This window comes from Larimichthys crocea, chromosome XVII, assembly GCF_000972845.2.
Source record: "Larimichthys crocea isolate SSNF chromosome XVII, L_crocea_2.0, whole genome shotgun sequence".
Taxonomy (NCBI): Eukaryota; Metazoa; Chordata; class Actinopteri; family Sciaenidae; genus Larimichthys; species Larimichthys crocea.
In genome coordinates this window covers 28,583,102-28,606,748 of record NC_040027.1, presented here as the reverse complement: position 1 = coordinate 28,606,748, position 23,647 = coordinate 28,583,102, and the positions used below count along the sequence as shown (strand labels likewise).

At 39.3% G+C, this 23,647-nt stretch overlaps 3 protein-coding genes and 1 long non-coding RNA gene across 5 annotated transcripts; 3 read left to right on the top strand and 1 right to left on the bottom strand.

The window, feature by feature from the left end:
* The first annotated feature begins 4,528 nt into the window (after nucleotides 1–4,528).
* LOC104935378 (N-acetyllactosaminide beta-1,3-N-acetylglucosaminyltransferase 3) lies at nucleotides 4,529–8,401 on the top strand. The gene is made up of 2 exons (XM_019261198.2): nucleotides 4,529–4,910; nucleotides 6,597–8,401. Exons 1-2 carry the CDS (start codon nucleotides 4,903–4,905, stop codon nucleotides 7,714–7,716), a joined length of 1,128 nt encoding a protein of 375 aa, XP_019116743.2. The 5' UTR covers nucleotides 4,529–4,902; the 3' UTR covers nucleotides 7,717–8,401.
* A 1,487-nt stretch (nucleotides 8,402–9,888) lies between these two features.
* On the bottom strand, nucleotides 9,889–14,561 carry LOC113747959 (uncharacterized). The gene is made up of 3 exons (XR_003464022.1): nucleotides 14,003–14,561; nucleotides 11,502–11,599; nucleotides 9,889–10,145 (listed from the first exon to the last, which is right to left on the bottom strand). It is a non-coding gene; the product is annotated as an uncharacterized LOC113747959 (long non-coding RNA).
* Nucleotides 14,562–14,622: 61 nt separating this feature from the next.
* On the top strand, nucleotides 14,623–19,087 carry LOC113747958 (N-acetyllactosaminide beta-1,3-N-acetylglucosaminyltransferase 3-like). 2 transcript variants are annotated; one of them, XM_027289980.1, is made up of 2 exons: nucleotides 14,623–14,816; nucleotides 16,995–19,083. In XM_027289980.1, the coding sequence occupies exons 1-2, from the start codon at nucleotides 14,644–14,646 to the stop codon at nucleotides 18,118–18,120; spliced, it is 1,299 nt and encodes a 432-aa protein (XP_027145781.1). In that variant the 5' UTR covers nucleotides 14,623–14,643; the 3' UTR covers nucleotides 18,121–19,083. The 2 variants fall into 2 exon arrangements, with proteins under 2 accessions (XP_027145781.1, XP_027145782.1); XM_027289981.1 differs by having other exon boundaries at nucleotides 14,760–14,816; nucleotides 17,227–19,087.
* Nucleotides 19,088–19,316: 229 nt separating this feature from the next.
* LOC104935376 (N-acetyllactosaminide beta-1,3-N-acetylglucosaminyltransferase 3-like) lies at nucleotides 19,317–23,413 on the top strand. Its single transcript, XM_027289982.1, has 2 exons — nucleotides 19,317–19,401; nucleotides 20,789–23,413. Exons 1-2 carry the CDS (start codon nucleotides 19,394–19,396, stop codon nucleotides 21,900–21,902), a joined length of 1,122 nt encoding a protein of 373 aa, XP_027145783.1. The 5' UTR covers nucleotides 19,317–19,393; the 3' UTR covers nucleotides 21,903–23,413.
* The last annotated feature ends 234 nt before the right edge of the window (nucleotides 23,414–23,647 follow it).

Here is a 23,647-nt window from a genome sequence, read left to right as displayed (position 1 = left end):
GTGCCAGCCTCCAGCCTGTTCCCAACCATGCTGTTAGTCATAATGAATGAGTCATGGGTTGAACCAGGCCATCTTGCCACGATGTTAGTTAGGTGCATTTGCGCATCACATATGATTTGAACATTGATGGAATGAAAATGTTTCCTATTAACATAAACAAATTCATCCTGTGATGGTGCTTTTATAGTAATGTGTGTGCAGTCATAGCTCCGATTACATGAGGACCGGCTCTCGTCTGCACTGTGCTTTAATGTCGCCTGTTCAACAGCATTGGGAATTTCATGTAGAATTAAATTAGATTAATTCACATTTATTGTCATTACACATGTATAAATACAAGGCAACAAAAGCAGTTTAGCTAATCAGAAGTGCAAATAGAAAAGTGCAATAGATACAGATAATGCAGTATTTACAGTAGTGCAAAGTGTAAGGTGTGTTATAGCATGTGCAGAATAGTGTACAGAAATTATGTGGGCAGTAGGGGCAGATATATACAAATAACTTATGGGAGCATAATGACAGGAGTGCAATAATAAATTAACAGAGTGCAAGATACATAGGGGAGGAGCGGAAAGTGTCTGGGGGCTGGGTGAGAGGAGTCCTAGAGATGCTGCGGTGCTCCGCGCAGACACCCCTGGTGGACCTCCTCAATGGCTGGCAGGGAAGTTCCTATGATGCTTGGCAGTTTTCACCACCCGCTGCAGTGCCTTGCGGTCAGCAACAGAACAGCTCCCATACCAGACTGTACACATTGGTCAGGATGCTCTCTATTGCGCATCGGTAGAAGTGCCCAGGTTGTCGGCCACAGGTGGTTCCTTTTCAAGTCCTCAGAAAGAAGAGAAGCGGATGGGCCTTCTTTACCAGGTTGGAGGTGTTGGTTGACCAGGACAGGTTCTCGGATATGTGGGTGCCCCAGGAATTTGAAGCTGGGGACTGTTCCACCTCTTGTTGTTTGAGGTGGAGTGGGACATGTGTGTCTCCCTTCTCTCTCCTGAAGTCCACAATGATTTCTTTTGTTTTGAAGTGTTGAAGCAGGTTGTTGTCAGCACACCATGCAGCTAGTGTTTCACCTCTGTCCTGTATGCAGACTCCGTGTTCGATGATGAGTCCAATGACTGTGGTGTCGTCTGCAAACTTTATGATGGAGTTGGATCAAACATAGGTCTGCAGTCATGGGTGAAGAGGGAGTAGATAAGGGGCTCATCACACATCCCTGGGGAGTGCCGTGTTCAGAGTGATGGTGGTGGAGCTGTTGTGATCTGACCTAACATGCGGGGGTCTGTTAGTCAGAAAGTCCATAATCCAGTTGCAGAGGGAGTTGTTGAATTTCCAGATCCACAAGTTAGTGACTAGCTGGAGGGAATGACAGTGTTGAATGCTGAGCTGAAGTCAACAAACAACATTCTTGCATAAGTGTTCTTTTTCTCCAGGTGTGAGAGTACACAGTGCAGTGCTGTGGATATGGCATCCTCAGACTCTGTTGCTACAGTAGGCAAACTGGTGTGGGTCAAGTGTGGTGGGCAGACAGTCCTTGAGGTGTGCCAGGCACGCTCAAGCACTTCATCACAATAGGAGTCAGTGCCACAGGGCGTAGTCATTCAAGCACTTAGGGAAGGAGTGTTTTGGCACTGCACAATAGAGAGGTTTTAAAACACGCTGGCACAACTGCTGGGGCAAGAGACAGGTTGAAAATGTCTGTGAAGACTCAGCTGCTCAGCACAAGCTCTGAGTACACGTCCAGGGATGCCATCAGGGCCGCAGCCTGGCGTGGTTGATCCGGCTCAGTGCATTCTGAACGTCTGTGTGTGAAGATGATACTGGGGGTCATCTGAGGCTGGATCTTTGTACCTTTTCTTTATTGTCTTTGTCAAACCGGGCATAAAAGTCATTCAGTTTGTTGAGGAAGGGCATCACTTTTGTAATCCGTGAGGGCCCGATGCCCTCCACATGCGTCGGGGGTCAGAGTTTATAAGTGTTCCTCACCTTTACCTGGAAGACATTCATCCGTCCCACACGCTGGCACTCGGCTCGGCTCAGGGTTGACTGGCACACCTGAACGATCGGCCAGCTCCCGCTGGAATGCCCCTGTTGCCAGGAACCCCAGCGTGGTCAGCACTGGGTGGACACAGACAACCCCTGGCTCCTCGGATGTTGCGCCTAGGGCCGGCCACAGCTCTGCGCACAACTCCAGTAACACTGGCCTTGGTAACCGAAATCGGTTTATGAGCCAATTATCATCGTTGCAAGTAAATCCTCACGTTCCGTAAATACTCGCTCATATCGGATTGCACCATTTACAAGGTCGCAACGCTAACGCTGCCATTGTTAATATCATTTTCTTCATCACATTGCGCTTGCTTTTATATCCACCTATATAATTGCAAACACGTGGGTGTGTTAATTGTTCAAAGTGTGTCTCTGATGTGCACGTCACCTGAGGACTACTTGTTTTCACATTATTAACGGTTTCCCAGCGTCACCTCTAAGTGTCGCCACAGGAAACAATAGCTGTAAAAGTGCGACACCAGCCATGAAGTTGGGTGGGGCACGCTTATTTCTACGATCATTTCACGTTTGATACATCTGAACGTGAGCGTGGAAAAAGACGTACGCACGTTTGGGCGTATGCAACCTTTGTACATGAGGCCCCTGAGCTTCCTTAGGAAAAAAAGGCAGCTCTGCCCCTTTTTGTAGAGTGCATTTGTGTTATGGGACCAGTCCAGCTTGTATCAAGGTGTACACCTAGATATTTATAGTTGTCACCACCTCGATGTCACTCTATAAGTGTTCACAGGCTGAAGAAGGGGCTTAGACCTACAGAAACCATGACCATTTCCTTTGTCTTTGAGGTGTTCAGTATGAGTCAGTTTTTGTGACTCCAGTCATTAAAGTATTTTTACAAATCCCTATATTTGGATCTCTCCATTTTTATATAGCGACAATAGCAGTCTCTTGCGGATGTTTACCACAGAGCGGCACCCGCCTGTGGAGATCCGTGGGAGGTTGGCACAGTTGGGCAGCCAGTCTTTAAGCAGCCTTGGAAACAAACCATCTGCCAGCTGCCTTCCCGAGCAAAGTCTCCGAGCTTCAAATCTGTGAGAAACAAGGGTGGAGGAACAGGTGTGTGAAGGAGAGTAGCTGCAGGTAGTGGGATGGGAGATGTACCCATGTGTAGGAAGAGGAGGAGGAGGAGGAGGAGGAGGAGGAGGAGGAGGAAGAGAGTGGTGTAGATGCCCACATGTTGAGGAGAAGGAGGAGCAGTGGAGATGCTCACATGTTGTTGAAGAGGAGGAGGAGGAGCTGTGGTGGAGAAACACACTTGTGGAGAAGAAGGAGCCATGGTCGAGATGCTCACATGTTGCTGAAGTGATCCAACACTGACTGAGTTGATCACTTGACCTGGAAGCTATTGAGCAAAAATGCAAATATTTACATATAAAAATTAATAAAAAACTCCAGGCAAGGACCAATCACTGAAAAGGATTTCTTATATATGAATAGTCTCAGAGAGATGTCCAAATAAATTGTGAAACTCTTTAGATAAGTTAACATTCAATACAATAAAGAATAAAGTATTTTTATTGAAGAATGTTTGAAATAATCCATTATATTTATATAATAAATTAAGACCATTTCTTTATGACAAATTTGAAACTGGTGCGTGTTTAACTGACTTATATAAAGCCAAAATCTCATGTGATCATAGTCATGAATTCTAAAAGAAAACCACATGGAGAGAGGAACAAACACTGCAACGCATGGAATTGGTTGAAGAAAGAAAACATATTACACAATTTCTTTGGACAACTCTCTGAGAATATTCATATATAAGAAATCCTTTTCAGTGATTGGTTCTTGTCTGGAGTTTTCTAAATACATCATCCAGGATTCCTTTTGCTGCACAGTAAAATGTCGTAAATCAACTCTGAGACTGACACTTAGGATTTAGTACACTTTGCTTTGAGCCAAGATTTTCCCAACAGCATGCCTTAGAGTATTTATAAGAAGCTGAAAAATGCGTGCCCTGGATATCAAGTTGGACTGGTCCCTTTATTTCCCCTGCCTCCCTTCACTATGACAGAAGTTTTAAAATAAATTAAGTTCCTGTTATCTTATCCTTTGGACAATCATTACAAGTTCCCATTATGCACCTTCCAGGTCATGTGACCTAATGACTCAAAAAACATATAAGTCCAGTGACCAGTGTCCAGTGGTTAAGATAAGATACACATGTATTTTTATTCAAATGTAATGGTCCTCATGTCTAATGCTGGATGAGATACACCTGTCATCTTTAAAACTGAAATCTCTAAATGTTTTTTTATGTAACATTTAGCAATATTTATCTCAGTAGCTTCTCACTAGCTTTGAACACAGTATCTCTGCTTTAAATATCACATTATTATTTCGAAAACAAGAAGTACACGCTGTAGCCGTCTTCTATCTCCGTGTGTTTACTGTAAAGTCTGCAATACGGGTGCATTTGAAATGTTGGACTGGCTTGCATGTCTGTCGAATATCCAAATTAAAAACTAACTTCACTGAGGTGCATAAGTGGCTCTTTAAACTGACATTGACGAATGTGGCAAAGCTTCGACATCATCAATCAGTCAATTTGAGTAAAACACACACTCCGCCTAGCCCATGATAAAGGGAGTTATGTAGACGCTGTGTTAATGCGTCACACGAAACATACAGTACAGGTGCGGCATCACGCATCTTTAACAACAGGACACCAGCATGCCTCACAGCTCACCGTGCCAGTTTAAGGGACCAAGCCCAGTTTTTTTGTTTGTTCTACAGCAACAATGCAAGTTACGCAAATGAGTAAGAGTCCAAAACCTGAACCGGCTCATCGTGTGCCTGACTTACCTTCACCGAACCTCGCGTGGATTTACCAACATGGCCAGGTATTTATTACTAATAATAATAATAATAATAATAATAAATATAATAATATCTAAAATATAGAATACTGTTTCAAAATAAGTCTGCATTTTACACCGTGTGCGTTTATTTGGAAGCGAGTTGAGATGTTAGTGACAGATAATGTCGGATTTAATTATTTAATCCCACAACTTCCTTCATTTAAAATTCATTCTTAAATCATCACCATAGTAGCCTTTATCACGTTATCTGAGCTTACAGCTAATAATTTGCGATGGCATTTTTACCCGCAGCTTTGTTGTAAGCAGTGTTGTGAGTAATCTAATTACTAATCTACTAATCTAATTACTTTTTTCGTGTAACGTAGCGCGTTAGTTTCGTGCGTTAAGTAATCAGTAACTTCGTTGTTTTTTTTTTTGTAAGTAATACTAAAGTAATCCGTTGCTTTAATAATTTCTCCGGATAAGGAAAGAATAAGGAAAGCGGCCTGCTTCTTGTCAGACAGTACTGTGCCACCTGCGGATGTGTGGCGGAGGCGCGGCGCTGTGATGATGCGTCTGCGCCCTGGGAGTCTCTTCTTACTCCTGAGAGAAATCGACTGTCGACAGACGTTTCTAAAATCTTCTGCCACGTTTTAATCAATACTTTGAAGAGTAAATGTAAGTGGACGATGGTCAAGTGAATTTAGGCCTGTGACACTTAAATAGTAATTTCATAGTTCGGCTATTTGTCATTTGTGTGTTTGTTAAATGAACTTTTATAACTGCATTCGGGTTAAAAAAATTAATAAATCAGGAGTCACCTTTGTTATTCAACAAATAATGAATTAATAAAACGCTCTGCGGCATATTGCTGGCTGTCTTTCCTGTTATTGTTATCCTGCTGAGTTAATTTGGTTGGATGACTGACGTAATTCACTGTCGGCTTTTCATTTTTGGTAACGCATGAGTACTCGAACGCGTTACTTTTATTCATAGGTAACGTAACGGATTACTTTTAATTGATGGTAACGTTGTAACCTAATTAACTACTTTCCAAAGTAACTATACCCAACACTGGTTAATACACATATAAAGCAATGAGTTGAGCAACAAGTTGCTTACTATTGTTCAGTGTAAAAAGCTACTGTTGCTAAAGAAAATACTTTTTTACTCATTTGTGTCATTTTACCACCCATGTCAACCCATGGCTCACGTCTGAAAGTTTCAGTGAAAACAACTTGCACACTTACTGGCACAAATGTTTCATGATGAAAATATGTGATCACACTTAGCTCTTTGTCAAAATATTTAGTTGGGTGTGGTGTACAGTCGTCTACTATATACTGTTTAACTTTATGATAGTTGAAAATATTTTATGAGTCTCCAGATAGTGAGGTTACTTTAATCTGAGCTGCTGCTACAAAATAAACACGCAGTTCTCCAACAGCAGTGTTTTGTTTCTTTTAATGTATCTTATTGATAACCAAGGTGTGTTTACCTGGAACCCAGTGGCGGCTGGTGAAAAATATTCTAGCTGGAGCTGTGCCATATTCAGTCAGTTTCAGAAACCATCCCATCCTGATACAATTTAACACAAACTGCAGGAAACCAGTGCTCTGTGAAATAATTAGTATGACCATTTTAGGAATTATAGAGACAGTCGTCACTATATTAAATTGTTTTTGACTGACATGTTAATGAGAAATCTGTTTTATTTTCTTACTGCAGAATTTTGATAAAAAGATCGGTCACAACAAGAGCATCCTTGTTGCTGCTGGGAAGCCTCATGGTTGTTTACCTCCTGAAAGACATTAAAGTAGTGAGAAAAGATGACAACCCAGATCTGAAAATTAGACAACCCACCAAAAACAACTCCTATGTATTCTCCTGGCTACGATGTCAACAAAATAGGTCTGTTGCCAACATGACAAACTTCAACTCTTTTCCTGATTTTATGAAGGACTTTCTCTACTACCGACACTGTCGTCATTTCCCCATGTTACTGGACCTTCCTGATAAATGTGGAGGAGCTGATAAATCAGCAGAAGTCTTTCTTCTGCTGGTCATTAAAAGCTCCCCTCATAACTACGACCGCCGAGCGATACTGCGCAAAACCTGGGCTGAAGAGAGGTTACAGAATGGTGTGTGGATCCGCCGGGTCTTCCTCTCAGGAACAACAGATTCTGGCTTTGAGAAAGAGAGACTGAACAAACTGCTGGAGCTGGAGCAACGTGAGTACAGTGACATCCTTCAGTGGGACTTTACTGACACGTTCCAAAACCTCACCTTGAAGCAAATACTCTTCCTGGAATGGATGGAAAGAAACTGTCCAAACGTTCGCTTCCTGCTCAACGGTGATGATGACGTCTTTGCCAACACAGACCACATGGTGGAGTACCTCCAAAGTCTCGAGGATAATGATGGAAGCAAGCACCTCTTTACTGGCCACCTCAACATAAATATGGGGCTCGTTAGAGAACCAAACAAGTATTTTGTCCCAGTTCAGATATATGAGCCAAACATATTTCCTCCCTACTGTAGTGGTGGGGGCTTCCTCTTGTCTGGTTATACAGCTCTGGTCATATACAATATGTCCCAGTCCATTGACCTTCTTCCCATTGATGATGCTTACATGGGAATGTGTCTGGCCAAAGCAGGACTTGATCCCACTTCCCATATTGCAGTGAAACCATTTGGATTAAACATTCCCTCCAGACTAGATGGGTATGACCCTTGCTTTTATAAAGAGGTTTTACTGGTACATGGATTCTTTTCAGTTCGCATGTATTTTATGTGGCACAGAATACATGATCCTAATCTGAAATGTGACGTTAAGAAAATGATGTAGCAGCACTGTAAAATAATATACCAAGCGCATTTTAGGGTAAATGGGCTGTAATATGTTGCACCATTTAAAAATGTATACTTTCTAGCTGTACTTTAAAGCATTTCTGAAATTAATCATTAACCAATTAAGCAATATCCAAATACTTTATATAAATATAGTTTTAAATTATTTAAACATGTGTCTCAGAAATGGTGGGAAGGTAAAACATGTTATCACTTAATTGCTGTAGACGGGACTATACCTTTCCAGACAGGATCAAGATTAGATCATGATGTTTTTATAGCAGGGCGTGTTCAGTACAAGTATGGTGTCTCAAAGGGAAAAAAGAGCCCTTCAAGCAACATGCAAAGAACAACAATCATTTTTGTTAATGATGCTTTCTGTTGGTTGTTTATAATGGGTTACAGGATTCAATCACATGCATAGATTTCAATATTCCTTTTTAAATTGTGAAAAGAAAGGTTCTCTGTATCCAGTTAATAGTGACTTGTGAGTTAAGTAAAAGCTCAGTTTGACTTTAAACTACTGACAAACTATCAAATAGAACTGAGTTAATTGTGGGAGATGTGATGAGATGTGACTAATGTGATATAATCGAATATGTGACATCACAATAATGAACAGGCCCCGTCTAAACAGAATACATGGAATTAAAAATAAAAAGTTTGGAACTGAAATCTAAAAAGCATAAATAATTCTGTTTGTTTACTGGAGTTAATCATGTGTTACGTTTGTAGTAAAGGTTTTTATTACTCCTCTGTATTTGATGATAGTCACTGTGAAAAACACAGGTTGTTGACCTACTTCTTGAAATCCTCCATGGGTCGACTACCTATTGGGGTGCAGTGACCATCTTCCCCTGTGCTATCACCCAGTGGGTCATAACTGCAACGTTCAGCGCTTCAAGTTTCCCTGGAAAAATTAAGTGTTAATTAAGAGTTAAATTTTTTGCACTTGTCAAATGACTATGTCATATGCACTTGCCAGTAACTTGAACTACAGTACCATGAATCGTGGGGGGGTGGTGAAATTTTTCATTTATGTGACATATTTACCAGCAGGGGGGTCTGGGGAAAATTTTGTATTTCTTAGATGCAATTTCCTGCATTCTAGTCAATTTTAGGGTGACTTGCTAGACATGGCAAATCCTAAATCCCATCTGAATCATAGCTTGCATTCTCAGTTGCATGGCCTGCACAAGACAATACTATTTATCGGAAAGAAACAATAACCACTTAACTATGGACATCATGTCATTCACATCTTTTTTAAACATGTTTGTAAAAACATTTATTTGTGAATGTGCTCAAATATTTTTTAAACACAACTTTGTGTATGTTTTTAACATCTTTGTGTGTTTTTAAACATATTTAAATACATTTAAACACATTCTTGTTAAAAAAAACATCTTCACTTAAAAAAAACACAATTTAAGGAGGAGGAAAGAAGACTTCGAGTTTTAAGACGACGCGATGTTTGAAATAAGAGGTATTAAAGAATATGAAGCAGCAGGTAGCAGCTACAGAGTGTGGATGATTGACACCTGTCACCTGTCGACCAATCAGAGTCAGGAGAATCTATTAGTACCGCCCACATTCACCTTTGACCCACCAATGACGATCCAGAATGACGTAAACCCAAAGGTAGTATATCACAGCAAGAGGTCACACTTCACTGTCAAAGCCTCTTTGTCTTTATGTAACAACCAGGAGCTTCGTGATTGATTCAAACTAAAGCAGAGACATTAGCAGAGACATAGGAGTAGACATTAGCAGCGTTTCTTCGCGCTGGAATATAACTTTTGACACGAAACAGCAAAGATCAGACATACTGTGTCGTTTTGTGGATTTTTTTGCTACTCTTTGGTGGCTGGCTCTCCGAGTTTTCATCGCACAGTGATGAGACACATATCTTTATAAGATATATTTTTATTTTTTCCCCCGCCGCGCCATCCCTGAAGTCCTCTGGCGCCCCCCAAGGGAGGCGCGCCTCACACTTTGAAAACCGCTGTCATAGGTAATAGACTGATTATCATAAAGCCCCCCTAAATGTCGAATGGTAATTCTATTTCCAGTGTTAAATAGAAGTAATTTTAACATGCATTGATAAAATGCCATAAGGGATGGAAGAAGGGATGACCATTTTAGAAGAGGGATGATTTTGACCATTTTTCCCCCAGGGGGGATGCCACCCCCCCCCATCCCCCCTCAACTCGAGTACTGGTTGTATGTGGTGGCAAAAACCTAATGCACTTTAAATAGCTCGTCGAAGGCACCGACCTGTGAGGAAGCCGACCTGCAACTGATGGCATTTTTGTCCAGTATGACAAAGAACTGGTGGACCTCTTTCTTCTTTCGTCCTAAAGCCAGGAGGTAGGGTTGTGTGCTTGATGTGATGGGATCAAGATGCTCCTGGATGATGGTTCCTGTCTGAGAAAACAGTATGTCCATTAAATACTGTACAATAAATTACAACTGTAACTGAGATAAACCAGTGTCATATTTGATGGTAAACACTATCTGACACAACCTGGCTCAGAGGCAGTGTCAAAAAAGGAGGAAACACACAGTTTAGAGATTTACCAAGGATATAATTTATTAAGGTTAATTAAATAAATGAATTAACTTTGCAACAAAGGAATAAATGTGAAGTGCGGTAATCAGTTGTCAGTGATGCTGTAAATGAGAAATGTGCTGCGAGTGTGTTGTGTGGTGCAAAACTCAGAACAAAAAGATAATACCAACAGAACAAAAAAATGCTCTGCTGTCGTCAGGGAGCCAGAGGGTGAACTAAGGAAAGAGACAAGGCCTTAACCACCACCTCAGAACACTGGCCAGGTACACTATGTTGCCTAATCAAAGCCCTGTCTCCCAATCAGCTCATGATGAGGAAAGAGGCAGGAGTGGCCAGCACAGGTCCTGCAAGATCTCTACAGGGGCTGTGACACTCCCACTGAAGGATCCTTAACAATATCCTTGATGCGTCATCATCCAACTCAGTCCCCAAACTGTCCACAACCTTTACACCTTTGGTCAACAACCTTCACACCTTCTGTCACAGCTGGCACACCAAACTTTGCAAATGCTAGAGGAAAAGACAAATGCTTGTGGAAACCAGACTTATGAGTTCATGTTAGAGATGCACATTTTGATTTTTTTTCTGACCGATAAAGGCCGATCGTTAACCAATTATTAATTGTAAACTGACAAGGTTACAATGCTTTGCCGTTTAACACATGTGGGACATTGCGCTGCAACAGCTGATCAACGCCACATCGATTGTGCTCTGCCTCAGCTGATCATGCTCATATGAAGATTAGATCGCCCAGTGTTGAACTGTTTTTTTAAGTGCAGCCAAACACCAGGCTGAAGAGAGGAACAGCAGATTGAGGCTCCTCTGTGGAGCTGGAGGTGAACATTTGTTGTCTGATCTTCCTTCACAGACACTGCATGGCACATAGGCTACTGTGAGTCCTCCTGTGTAACATTTTGCTGGGAAATATGGCTGAAGGCACGTGGAAGTCTGCACGCGTTGACACACCCCCATATGAGTTGACGATAAAAAAATTAACCGTATTAATCGTCAAAGGTCTTGTTATCGGTTAACGGTTAAACGGATAATCGTGTGCATCCCTAGTTCATGTTGGTCTAATTCTTACAAACATCCAATGAATCTTGAACATTACTTTTGAATAAACATCAATAAATTAGTGTGAAATAAAACTACTCATTACTACGTTTTAAGCAAAGCATGCATTCAGAGTAATTCCAATGACAATTTCTTACCTGCAATCAAAAACTCCTCCACATGCAGCTCTGTTACTGTAACTGTGTCGGTAATCTCCAAGCCTGGCCTTAATCAACATGGTTCCTGCAGAGAATAACTGTCACAACAGAGTATGCTTATTATAACAAAAACACAAATATAACACCAACTTTTAGGATTAATGTTAAATTTGAAAATAAGATGAGTTGTTTGCTTCAGGCCACCAAGCAGCAGGCAAATGATCTGCTAAGCAAGGCAAGTTTATTTTATTTAGCTCGTTTTTACAGTTTGTTTCAAAGGGCTTTACATGGCATCATAACAACATCTTCTGCCCTTTGACCCTCACATCGACTGACGAAAAACTCTTTGCAGAAACGACAAGCAGGGATCAGTTCTACTTATGTTTAATCACGTGAGCTTCTGAACTAGTCAAAGCTTGGCCTGGAACTCACGTCACACTCATCCACTGTAACAATTCAAACAGATAACTTTTGTGATTTCAGCAACGTGCCTCAGAGCATGCAAAAGAAAACAAAGAAATCGGTGGCGCCAGCTGCTACGGCTGACGGCACATCATGCACTGCGACAGCTAGCAGACTACTTCCCTTTCTATTTCTATGTTTGATGTCAGACCAAGCCGAGGGGAGGCTTTTTTTTTCAAACATGTGCAAACTGCTTCCCAAAACCCGGGGCTTTCCAGAGTCAAATCAACATGACGTCGTATAACTCATTATATGACATTATACGGGCATTCTACTCAATCTGTTGTTGTGATAACTCTGAAAGAGTCAATGAACTTTGACATGTTTAATACTGCGAAATTTACTGTGTAGTTTTGACATATTCAGTGTTATCTACAATATAGAAAATAATAAAGATAAAGAAAAGCCACTGAATGAGAAGGTGTGTCCAAGATTTTGGACTGGTACTGTAAATGTCAACGTATATCACTGCGGTCACGCCAGCCGTCTCTCGTTTTCAGGTGGTCATGTCAGCCGCTCCAATATTTTCAAGTGCGCCCATATTGCCGACTTTATGGCAAATACTTTGAGAAAACGCTAGTGGACACTTCCGGTTTTCAAATAAGACGAATAAGACGTGGGTGTTAAATGTATTAAACATTTATTTATAAAATATGAAGAATGGTTCAAATTTGATTTTTTAAAAAGTGTGTCTCATAAAACAAGTAAGATCCTGCACTGCTTCAATGCTCATGTTTACATTATGTAATATATTAAGAATTAATAAGAAAAAAAGTGCTGAAATGATATAAAAAGAGGTGTGTCTCATACAGCAGGTGTAGATCGACTGTTCTACACTGATTTTGAGTCAACAGGTAAAATGACCTGGAAGCTATTGAGCTTTAAAGCTCATATTTACATTATGAAATGTATTAAAAATTCATAAAACATATGGAAAGTGTTAAAATTCTACTGTGGCGATTGTGTCTCATACAGCATGTGTAGATCTACAGTACCCATACTTAAAGCTTTTGACAAAACAAAGAGACACTGGTAGCAATAAAGTCCATATTTGAATAGAAGATTTGAACAGAAGGTGGAATATTTGTTCATCTTACACCCTTGTAGACAGAGTGTGAATGAACACCACCCACACTGCTAGCCGTATGCCGGTAAGTATGTGAAATACAAACTGTAATACAAACATAGAGCGAACAATCAAGCCTTGTTTTCAGCCGTGTGATACAAAGCAGTATTAGGGCCAGCCCCCCCAAAAAAAACAGCCCAAAAAAAGTTGACAAAATTATGGCATGCTTTAATGCTGAAACTGGACTAAACAGTAGGCCTGTTGCTCATACCTGTGGCACTACCTTTGAAGTACCGTGCACATACAGCTCTTACCCTGAGTCGCAGAGTTTGACAACATCCTGTCCAGTAACTACTTGGAAATGGACATCCCAGTCCAGTCCTGATCAGGCCTCATAGTAACAGGCCTCTTTATTGTATGGTTGAATATATTTAATGTTTGTACTACTTCTAGAAGTAATAAAAGTCCTGTTAATTATCACAGAGACAAAAAACACATACCACCACACATTGACAAAGGTGAGGAGTGATAATAACCAAGTAGGTTTTGAGTTATCTTACAGGCAGGTTCATAAAATCTCAACATGGCTGACATCTGCAGAAATGTTATTAAACATCCAATAGTATGTTATGTGACTTAAGTTTATTTCTAGGCCACTTTCAGATTAATTCAGTAACCAAGACAGCATGTTTAGTCCGAACAGCAATAGTGCTTTTCCTGAACAGCAGTTTAAAAGCCAAAGATGTTCTCCTATCATAAAACATTGAGAAAACAGAATATTCACATTTAGAGACTAGAACCATTTAAATTGTAACAGTTACAAATTCATAGTTAGGAAAATTGTGACGTTCATTTCCCATCAATGAAGTGATCCAATTCTCTCCCTTTCCCCTTTTCTTTTTCTCTCCTCTCCCTGTCTCTCTCTCGCTCTCGCATACACAGGCACACATATATGAAAACATTATGAACTCACCTGGATGAGTCTCATGCAACACAACTGAAGGAGGCACCAAATGAAGTTTGGCCCTTTTGAAGAGTAGCTCCATCGTCTGAGACGTCTTGCCTGCCTTAACGACACTCCTCTCGGATCCAGCTCCTTCAACACCAAGCGCACATCCTCTTTCCTCACTCGTAGTCCATGTTCTCTGCATTTAGCAAACACATGAAGCTGTCTAGAGTATATAGCATTTGGTTGTTAATGAATTCAATCAGGACTGCAGGTCACAGGTTACTCTTGCGTTAAGTAGTCGCTTAAGATGTCCCTCGCTTATATGAAAACCGTTTTTTGAGGCTTTGAAATAGGAGAATTATCTCAAAAGAAACTTCATCCTTCAGTTTATCACACACATTCAAAATCATGACAGTAGAGCAGCTGCATGCCTCAGTAATTATACTGAATATGTATTTCATATATTGAGATGATCCTTTATTCCTATTTATATGAAATTAATACAATATACAATATGAACAAAAACAAAGGCACTGGTGCTATTCGTTTTGAATATTGTTGAAGGGTAACCTTTACATTAGAAGTTCCGGGATCAGGGATTTTAATGATATTTGCTCTGCCTATTTGCTTTAGTTTTCACGGACCAATCAAAACGATCTTTTCATATGCAGCAACAATCAAATAATAACAGGACTGGCGATTGGCTGATAATATGGAAGGATGGACGAGCCCAAACTGTTCATTTTAGCTTCAACCTAATCTCTCTCATTTCACCTGATGCCATTAATTGTCTGACTTCACTTCACCAAGCCTGTCCAGGATTTACCAACATGTCCAGGTATTTAATAATGAAAAAACAATCAAATTGTGAATTGAATATTGAATACTGTTGTAGAATAATATTACACAGTTTGTGTTCATTTGAAAATGAGCCGAGATGTTATTGTAAAATGATCCGGATTGAAGAGCGAATTTAATTGAACTAAAAACCTTTAATATTTTTACCCGTTTGGCGTTTTCAAATGCATGTAACTGTTTCAAAATAAAACTTCTAAATCTCCCAGTTTATGACTTATTTCAAAGTAAAAATTAAAATGAATCATCTAGTAGGATGTCGGATTTAAATTTATATATATATATATATAATATATATATACATATATACATATATGATCATTTTATACCTCTCATAGGTAACATGTATGGGGCATTGTTTAGACGTCTTTGATACGCGCGCTGTCATACTATATTTGATAGATGGAAACATGAACCGGAGCAGAAAACAAACGCCCAGGATCTGCAGAGACCGGATTAAATCTGCGTGCACGTGTGTGCGCGCGTGCACGTGTGATAGCGTGCCTTCGTGTTCAATCTCATCTCAACTCAAACTTTATTATCCGAAGTTTGCTTTGAACTTTTACTCAATGTTCTTCTTCTACAATAAGTAAATCATTTAAATGCGTTCATTAATGTGTAGTCTACAATGTATGATGATGCATTCTAAAATGTATTTGACCTGTTCGATCTGTAATGGAAATTAAAGTAACTGTTAAATGAAAAATCCCCAAGAACTGAATTTTAAATAGTTATGTTGTCAAGTCTTACTCTTTATTTTTTCTTCTTCTCACTTTGTACGGTGTTAAGTTAACTGGCTCGTTCAGATCTCAGATCTGCTCTGTGTGGTTGCACTGCGCATGCCTGTCTCTCTGCTGTCTGCGTCCTGTCTGTCTCTCTGCTGTCTGCGTCCTGTCTGTCTCTCTGCTGTCTGTGCCCTGTCTGTCTCTCAGTTGTCTGCGTCCTGTCTGTCTCTCTGTTGTCTGTCTCCTGTCCGTCTCTCTGATGTGTGTGTGCCGTCTGTCTTTCTGCTGTTTGTGTCCTGTATTTCTTTTTGCTGTCTGTGCCCTGTCCGTCTCTCTGATGTGTGTGTGCTGTCTGTCTCTCTGTTGTCTGTGTCCTGTCTGTCTCTCAGTTGTCTGTGTCCTGTCTGTCTCTCTGTTGTCTGCATCCTGTCTGTCTCTCTGCTGTCTGCATCCTGTCTGTCTCTCAGTTGTCTGTGTCCTGTCTGTCTCTCTGCTGTCTGCATCCTGTCTGTCTCTCTGCTGTCTGTGTCCTGTCTGTCTCTCAGTTGTCTGTGTCCTGTCTGTCTCTCTGCTGTCTGCATCCTGTCTGTCTCTCAGTTGTCTGTGTCCTACCTGTCTCTCTGCTGTCTGTGTCCTGTCTGTCTCTGCTGTCTTGATCAGACAGGACCACTTCATATCTTAATCTGGCTGAAATGTGTCAGAAAATGATCTATCTTTGTAGCATTAAATAATACTATTATCAGATAATGTGTGACAGCACCTCTGACATAAGGAGACAAATCTGACTAATCCAAACAGAAAAGTTAACCTAACAACTCTTTCCCTCTCTTCTGTTTCTAGGCTGACTTTCTAATGTAATAACAACTAGTTTCTTTGTTTTCTGGACAAAATGATCCAGGCTGCCTTGAATTATTACACAACAAAAAATACCTGGTGTCTACTGATAGGCTCTGTATGTAGATAATTATGTACAAGACAAGAGAATCTTTATTTCACATACTTAATATGGCTTGGTCACATGCAACACATTTCATAAGACAGGTCTTAAAGATAAAATACTACATCTCATAATGGAAACATACACACACATAGAGTTTTCTAGTGATAGTGTTGTGTGTAGTGTATGATAGTTAAAATTACTTTTCAGTAAAGATGATTAAAGTTTTAGCTTTAAAATTAAATCCAGAAGTCTCCAGCCAGATGAGGTTACTTTAATGTGAGCTGCTGTTAGAAAATAAAATTACACAGTAAGAAAGGGCATCCACATATCTTTATCACATGATTTGTTTTGTTTCTCTTCATGTATCTTACTGATAACCAAGGTTTATTTAAATCTTAGTATGACCATTTTTGGAATTATAGAGACAGTCGTCACTATATTAAATTGTTTCTGACTGATGTGTTAATGAGAAATCTGTTTTATTTTCTTACTGCAGAATTTTGATAAAAAGATCGGTCACAACAAGAGCGTCCTTGTTGCTGCTGGGAAGCCTCATGGTTGTTTACCTCCTGAAAGACATTAAAGTAGTGAGAAAAGATGACAACCCAGATCTGAAAATTAGACAACCCACCAAAAACAACTCCTATGTATACTCCTGGCCAAGATGTCAACAAAATATGTCTGCTGCCAAGATAACCGACTTCAGCTCTTTTCCTGATTTTATGAAGGACTTTCTCTACTACCGACACTGTCGTCATTTCCCCATGTTACTGGACCTTCCTGATAAATGTGGAGGAGCTGATAAATCAGCAGAAGTCTTTCTTCTGCTGGTCATTAAAAGCTCCCCTCATAACTACGACCGCCGAGCGATACTGCGCAAAACCTGGGCTGAAGAGAGGTTACAGAATGGTGTGTGGATCCGCCGGGTCTTCCTCTCAGGAACAACAGATTCTGGCTTTGAGAAAGAGAGACTGAACAAACTGCTGGAGCTGGAGCAACGTGAGTACAGTGACATCCTTCAGTGGGACTTTACTGACACGTTCCAAAACCTCACCTTGAAGCAAATACTCTTCCTGGAATGGATGGAAAGAAACTGTCCAAACGTTCGCTTCCTGCTCAACGGTGATGATGACGTCTTTGCCAACACAGACCACATGGTGGAGTACCTCCAAAGTCTCAAGGATAATGATGGAAGCAAGCACCTCTTTACTGGCCACCTCAACATAAATATGGGGCTCGTTAGAGAACCAAACAAGTATTTTGTCCCAGTTCAGATATATGAGTCAAACATATTTCCTCCCTACTGTAGTGGTGGGGGCTTCCTCTTGTCTGGTTATACAGCTCTGGTCATATACAATATGTCCCAGTCCATTGACCTTCTTCCCATTGATGATGCTTACATGGGAATGTGTCTGGCCAAAGCAGGACTTGATCCCACTTCCCATATTGCAGTGAAACCATTTGGATTAAACATTCCCTCCAGACTAGATGGGTATGACCCTTGCTTTTATAAAGAGGTTTTATTGGTACATGGATTCTTTTCAGTTCGCATGTATTTTATGTGGCACAGAATACATGATCCTAATCTGAAATGTGACGTAAAGAAAATGATTTCAACTTGAAACTGCATGAGGCCAAATATACTTCATACTACTACTACTTCAAATATGCTGGCCTTGTGTGACATAATAACTTCTTTTCAAACAATGACAAACTCCCAATAAGACTTTATACACTACACCTCCCAAAGATTCACCTGTAACAATAAGTAAACTGTTTCTTTTACTATCTACTTAGGCTGCAAAATGAAACATTTTATCACAGAGGTTAAAGGAGTCTGGCAACATTCATTTTTTGTTATTGACCCTCACAGTAGTTACATGATAGTTCACAGCTATGCAAATTTAAATAGGTAGAAAAATTAAAGGTACACAAAAAAAGTATGACACATGTCGTGGAAGTTGAAGAAAATGGATTGATGAGACCAAATATGTTTTTTTTAATATATGTAAAATTAGAATTTTATTGACATTTTCAGCCAGGCACACAAGCTAAATGTGCTTTTGATATTTAATAAAGTGTAACAAGCCAGTGCCTCTGTAGATTGTGTGTTTGTCACTGCTTTTGTAAGATTTTGCAAGCTGTTGAGTTCAATGACACAGATCTCCCTCTGTTGAAGTGCAGAGAACCTCCACAAAAACACACTGGGAGTTCCCATTAGTCACCGTGGCCCTCATCTCTGGAACAGTCTGCCTGTGGATCTGAGGAGAGCACCTCTGTTAAATATCTATTTAAAAAAAAAACTTCAAGATAGTTTTTTAGTCTGGCTTTTATTGAAGCCAACCCTTAAGTCTCTCTCGTGACTGAATTTCTCCATGATTTCTATGCAATTGTTCTTAAACTTCTTTATTTATTAAACAGAGCCTGTCTTTATTTACACCCTGTCGTGTTCACCCTGTAAATAAGCATCACCCACACTACTGGTAAAATACGATAGTGTAATAAAAACAGTAATTAGAACATACAGTGAACAGGTCGCTAAGCATATTATTTACACATGTGGCACAGCTTCGTTATCACATGGCCTGACAAGGGGATGATGTCAGTATATCGAGTAAAGTACAGAGTATCCTTCTTGTAAGACTAGTCCAGTGCGATTAGGGAGACAGCATGTCTCACGTGTTTCTTTGTCAAGTTAAGAAATATTCTTGATCTTTGCTCTGCCCAACCTCACAAACCAGTAAAAACTTTTTTTTCCGCATGCAGCAACAATGCTGTGACGTGTTTGGTGACTGGATGATAAAACTGAAAGAGTCCAAAGTGTAAAAACCTGTTCTGTCGCATTTTACCCAATGTCTCTGTTTGCCTGACTTCACCTCACCAGGATCTACCAGCATGTTCAGGTATTTACTGTTGAAAAAAAATAATAATTTAATCGTGTCCTATGTGATTCTGTGAATTTAGTTTGAAATATAGAATAATGTTGTAAAATAATATTACACAGTTTGTGTTAATTTGAAAAAAAAATTAGCTGAAATGTTATTGGAAGATGATCTGGATCATCAGATTAAATTTTTAATCCAAAAACTTGAATTTTTAGACAAAACTCGATACTTTCTGTCTAATTTTAGGCTGTTAATGTAGATAATTATGTACAAGACAAACGCTGATATTCTTGTCCTCTTTATTCTGCATACTTTAAATGTACACCTATAACAATAATATGGCTTGCTTTGAGGGATAAAACTGTGCCTTTGTTATAATAACTGTATGAAAATCCTGTTTTACAGCGAGAGGTTTAATATCAGCTAGAGAACATGAGAACAGACTGACTAATGCAATTAAATATTGATAATGAGAAGTTGTTATATTAAGATAAGAAGGTTACAAGATTGCGAGTTTGTATGCAGAAAATTAATTAAGAATTAAACAGAAAAATTTGGTTTTCGCTAAACCTAAAAATTAAGTCAAATTAAATCTGAATATAAGTGAAATGCGTCATAGCTCTTATGGCTGTGCCAGTAGAAAAGCAAAGGATCACTAAGTCTCTATGTTTACAAACCTTTTAGAATTTATACTTGTCTGTAAAAAACTGCGTGCAACTTTCAAACATTAATTATACGCACATCACTGAGGTACTCCTTGTCTAATATATACATGTAGCACCTTGAAAAACATTTTTTATCTTTCTACTTAAAATATATAAACGTTTAGATTTGATCTGTATTTACATAAAGCAGTAACTTTTTAAAGTAAACCTTTTTTGGAAAGCTCTTGGAGGCTCACACAGATTTGGTGTATGTCATTTCCCTGAATCTCTCTAATGGAAACTGCAGAGTAGCCATGACCTATAAAGTTAAGATGGCCACATTGATGGGAAATATATTGTTCAAAAATACTGAAATTGTCCTTGTTGTGTAAATAGCCATAATTTGACATCATCAAGCATAATATATAGTATATGCATTCATATAGTGCTTTTTAAATTTGTAATTATAATTGATTCAGACATCTACACACACTCACATACAGATGGAAGTGAGCTTGCTTCACCTCTAGAAACAACTTGGTTGGTTCACTGCTCAGAAAGTCATGATGCATTTTTTTTTTATGTGACTGAAAGCACAAATACTAAGCCTCAGAATGAAAACTTAACTACAAAGAGTTTCTTGCTGATAGTGTTGAAACTTTGTCATAGTTGAAAGATGAGTAAACTTTTTATTTACCTGAAACCTGAGGAGCCCACTTATTTATTTCTGACTGAGATGTGATGTTATTTTTCCATTGCAGAATTTTAATGAAAAAACATGTCATTACAAGACTTTTCTTGTTGCTGCTGGGAAGTCTCATGCTTGTTTACCTCCTTAAGAACACTGAAGTTGTGAGAAAAGATGACAGTAAAATTAGACAACCCACCAAAAACAACTCCTATGTATTCTCCTGGCTACGATGTCAACAAAATATGTCTGCTGCCAAAATGACAAACTTCAGCTCTTTTCCTGATTTTATGAAGAACTTTCTCTACTACCGACACTGTCGCCATTTCCCCATGTTACTGGACCTTCCTGATAAATGTGGAGGAGCTGATAAATCAGCAGAAGTCTTTCTTCTGCTGGTCATTAAAAGCTCCCCTGTGAACTATGACCGTCGAGCGATACTACGCAAAACCTGGGCTGAAGAGAGGTTACACAATGGTGTGTGGATCCGCCGGGTCTTCCTCTCAGGAACAACAGATTCTGGCTTTGAGAAAGACAGACTGAACAAACTGCTGGAGCTGGAGCAACGTGAGTACAGTGACATCCTTCAGTGGGACTTTACTGACACGTTCCAAAACCTCACCTTGAAGCAAATACTCTTCCTGGAATGGATGGAAAGAAACTGTCCAAACGTTCGCTTCCTGCTCAACGGTGATGATGACGTCTTTGCCAACACAGACCACATGGTGGAGTACCTCCAAAGTCTCGAGGATAATGATGGAAGCAAGCACCTCTTTACTGGCCACCTCAACATAAATATGGGGCTCGTTAGAGAACCAAACAAGTATTTTGTCCCAGTTCAGATATATGAGTCAAACATATTTCCTCCCTACTGTAGTGGTGGGGGCTTCCTCTTGTCTGGTTATACAGCTCTGGTCATATACAATATGTCCCAGTCCATTGACCTTCTTCCCATTGATGATGCTTACATGGGAATGTGTCTGGCCAAAGCAGGACTTGATCCCACTTCCCATATTGCAGTGAAACCACTAGGATTAAAGATTCCCTCGAGCAGGCTAGATGCATATGACCCTTGCTTTTATAAAGATGTTTTACTGGTACATGGATTCTTTTCAGCTCGTATATATTTTATGTGGCACAGAATACATGATCCTAATCTAAAATGTGAGTTGAAGAAAATGATTTAGCAGCACTGTAAAATAAAATAGGTCCTAGTTTTAACTACCCGAGGCCAAATATGCACCAAGACCTTGTGTGCCATTTTAACTTAATGACTTAACTCCCAGTAGGACTTTATACACCACAGCTCCAACAGATTGTTCACCTGCAACATTCAGACCGCAGTTAAAGTAAACTGCACATTTTACTATGTCTACTCATGCTGAAAAATGAAACATCACTGGGGTAATTATTTTTTTGTTATTGACCCTTATAGTAGTTGGTTGTTTATCATGTGTTACATGATTAATTCACAGACATGTAGATTTAAATCAGTAGAATAATTAAATGTATATATATATAAAGTATGATGCATGCCTGTATGTCATGATTAGTTGTTTGCAAATTTAAATGAAAGTAGCTATTCCACATTAGACGTGTCATTTTGATTTGATTAAAGTTTGACAGGTTAACACATTTGTTTAATATTCTCTGGCTGTTATGGTGAACTTAGCCTGCACTATTATCAGGATTAATGATTAATGATGATGATTGAGCAAAAGCTGTCACTGCCTTTATTGGGAAGGATTGGTTATAAATACATGACCTGACCATGGCCTGTACACAGTAGCTTTACGCACGTTACACGCTGCACGTACCTCTGAGAGTGGTAAGGTTGCAGGCATCAAAGTAAACACAAAATATGACTGTTTCAGATTTATGTTTGCCGCCTTCAAGTTAGGTTATGACAGCTGTTTCAGCTTCTTAAATACTTTATAATGACACTTTTAAAACAAATGGCAAAGGTCATGTGTGGATATAAGGTGGAATATTTATTAAAGAGGCTCTGTCTTACAACCTGGCAAACAGGATGTAAATGAGCACTGCCCACACTGCTAGCCATATGCTGGTAAAATATAAAAGAATAATAAATATTTACATATCTATTTAACTACTTGGAGGCACGCAAAGTTTTCTACTGTTAGTGTTGAAAATGTATCATAGTTGAAATTAATTTTGAGGACAGTAAGAAACCTTGTGGTGAACTCTCCAGACAGATGAGGTCACTTTTAATCTGAGCTGCTGCCAGAAAACAGAATCACAATTTATCATTACTATCACGTTTATCTTCAAAAAATGCACACAATTCTCCAATGTTTTTTGTTTTGTTCTAAATGTTTGTCTGAAACATTAGTAGGCCCAATTTAGGAACTAAATCGATATTTAAGCAATATCACATGAGAGGGAGTGATGCTGATATTCAGTACTGTTCAGAAGTGTGATATTGCTTCTAACAACAGTTCTACAAGCGCCATCAGTAATTGTTTGTAGTAGTTCATTCATTTTTTCAGTCATGTTTCAAAGAGTAGAATTCAGTTATGTCAATAAACATTTGCAACAGCTTGTAAAATGATTTATTTTATTTGTCACTACAACAGTATAAATGCAGAAAGAAAACTCATGAAAGTATATATTTTCTCTGCACATTTTTTATAAAACAAATGAAAACCTTTAAATCCTTCCTTCAGTTTCTGAAATTCCTCTACCCCTTTAGACACAGATATGTAATGTGTTCGTATGTAGTCTAATACATAATACTTTACATTATATTTTCAAAAGTATACAGCATTTTAAGGAATGAGTATACTGATTTTTTCTACTCACTGTGTGTTATGAACATTGTAATATAGTATTTTACTATTTTACTTTAAGAAAACTACTATTTTAGACATGAAGTAGCTGTCTAGCAGCAGAACAACACATATTCTATTTC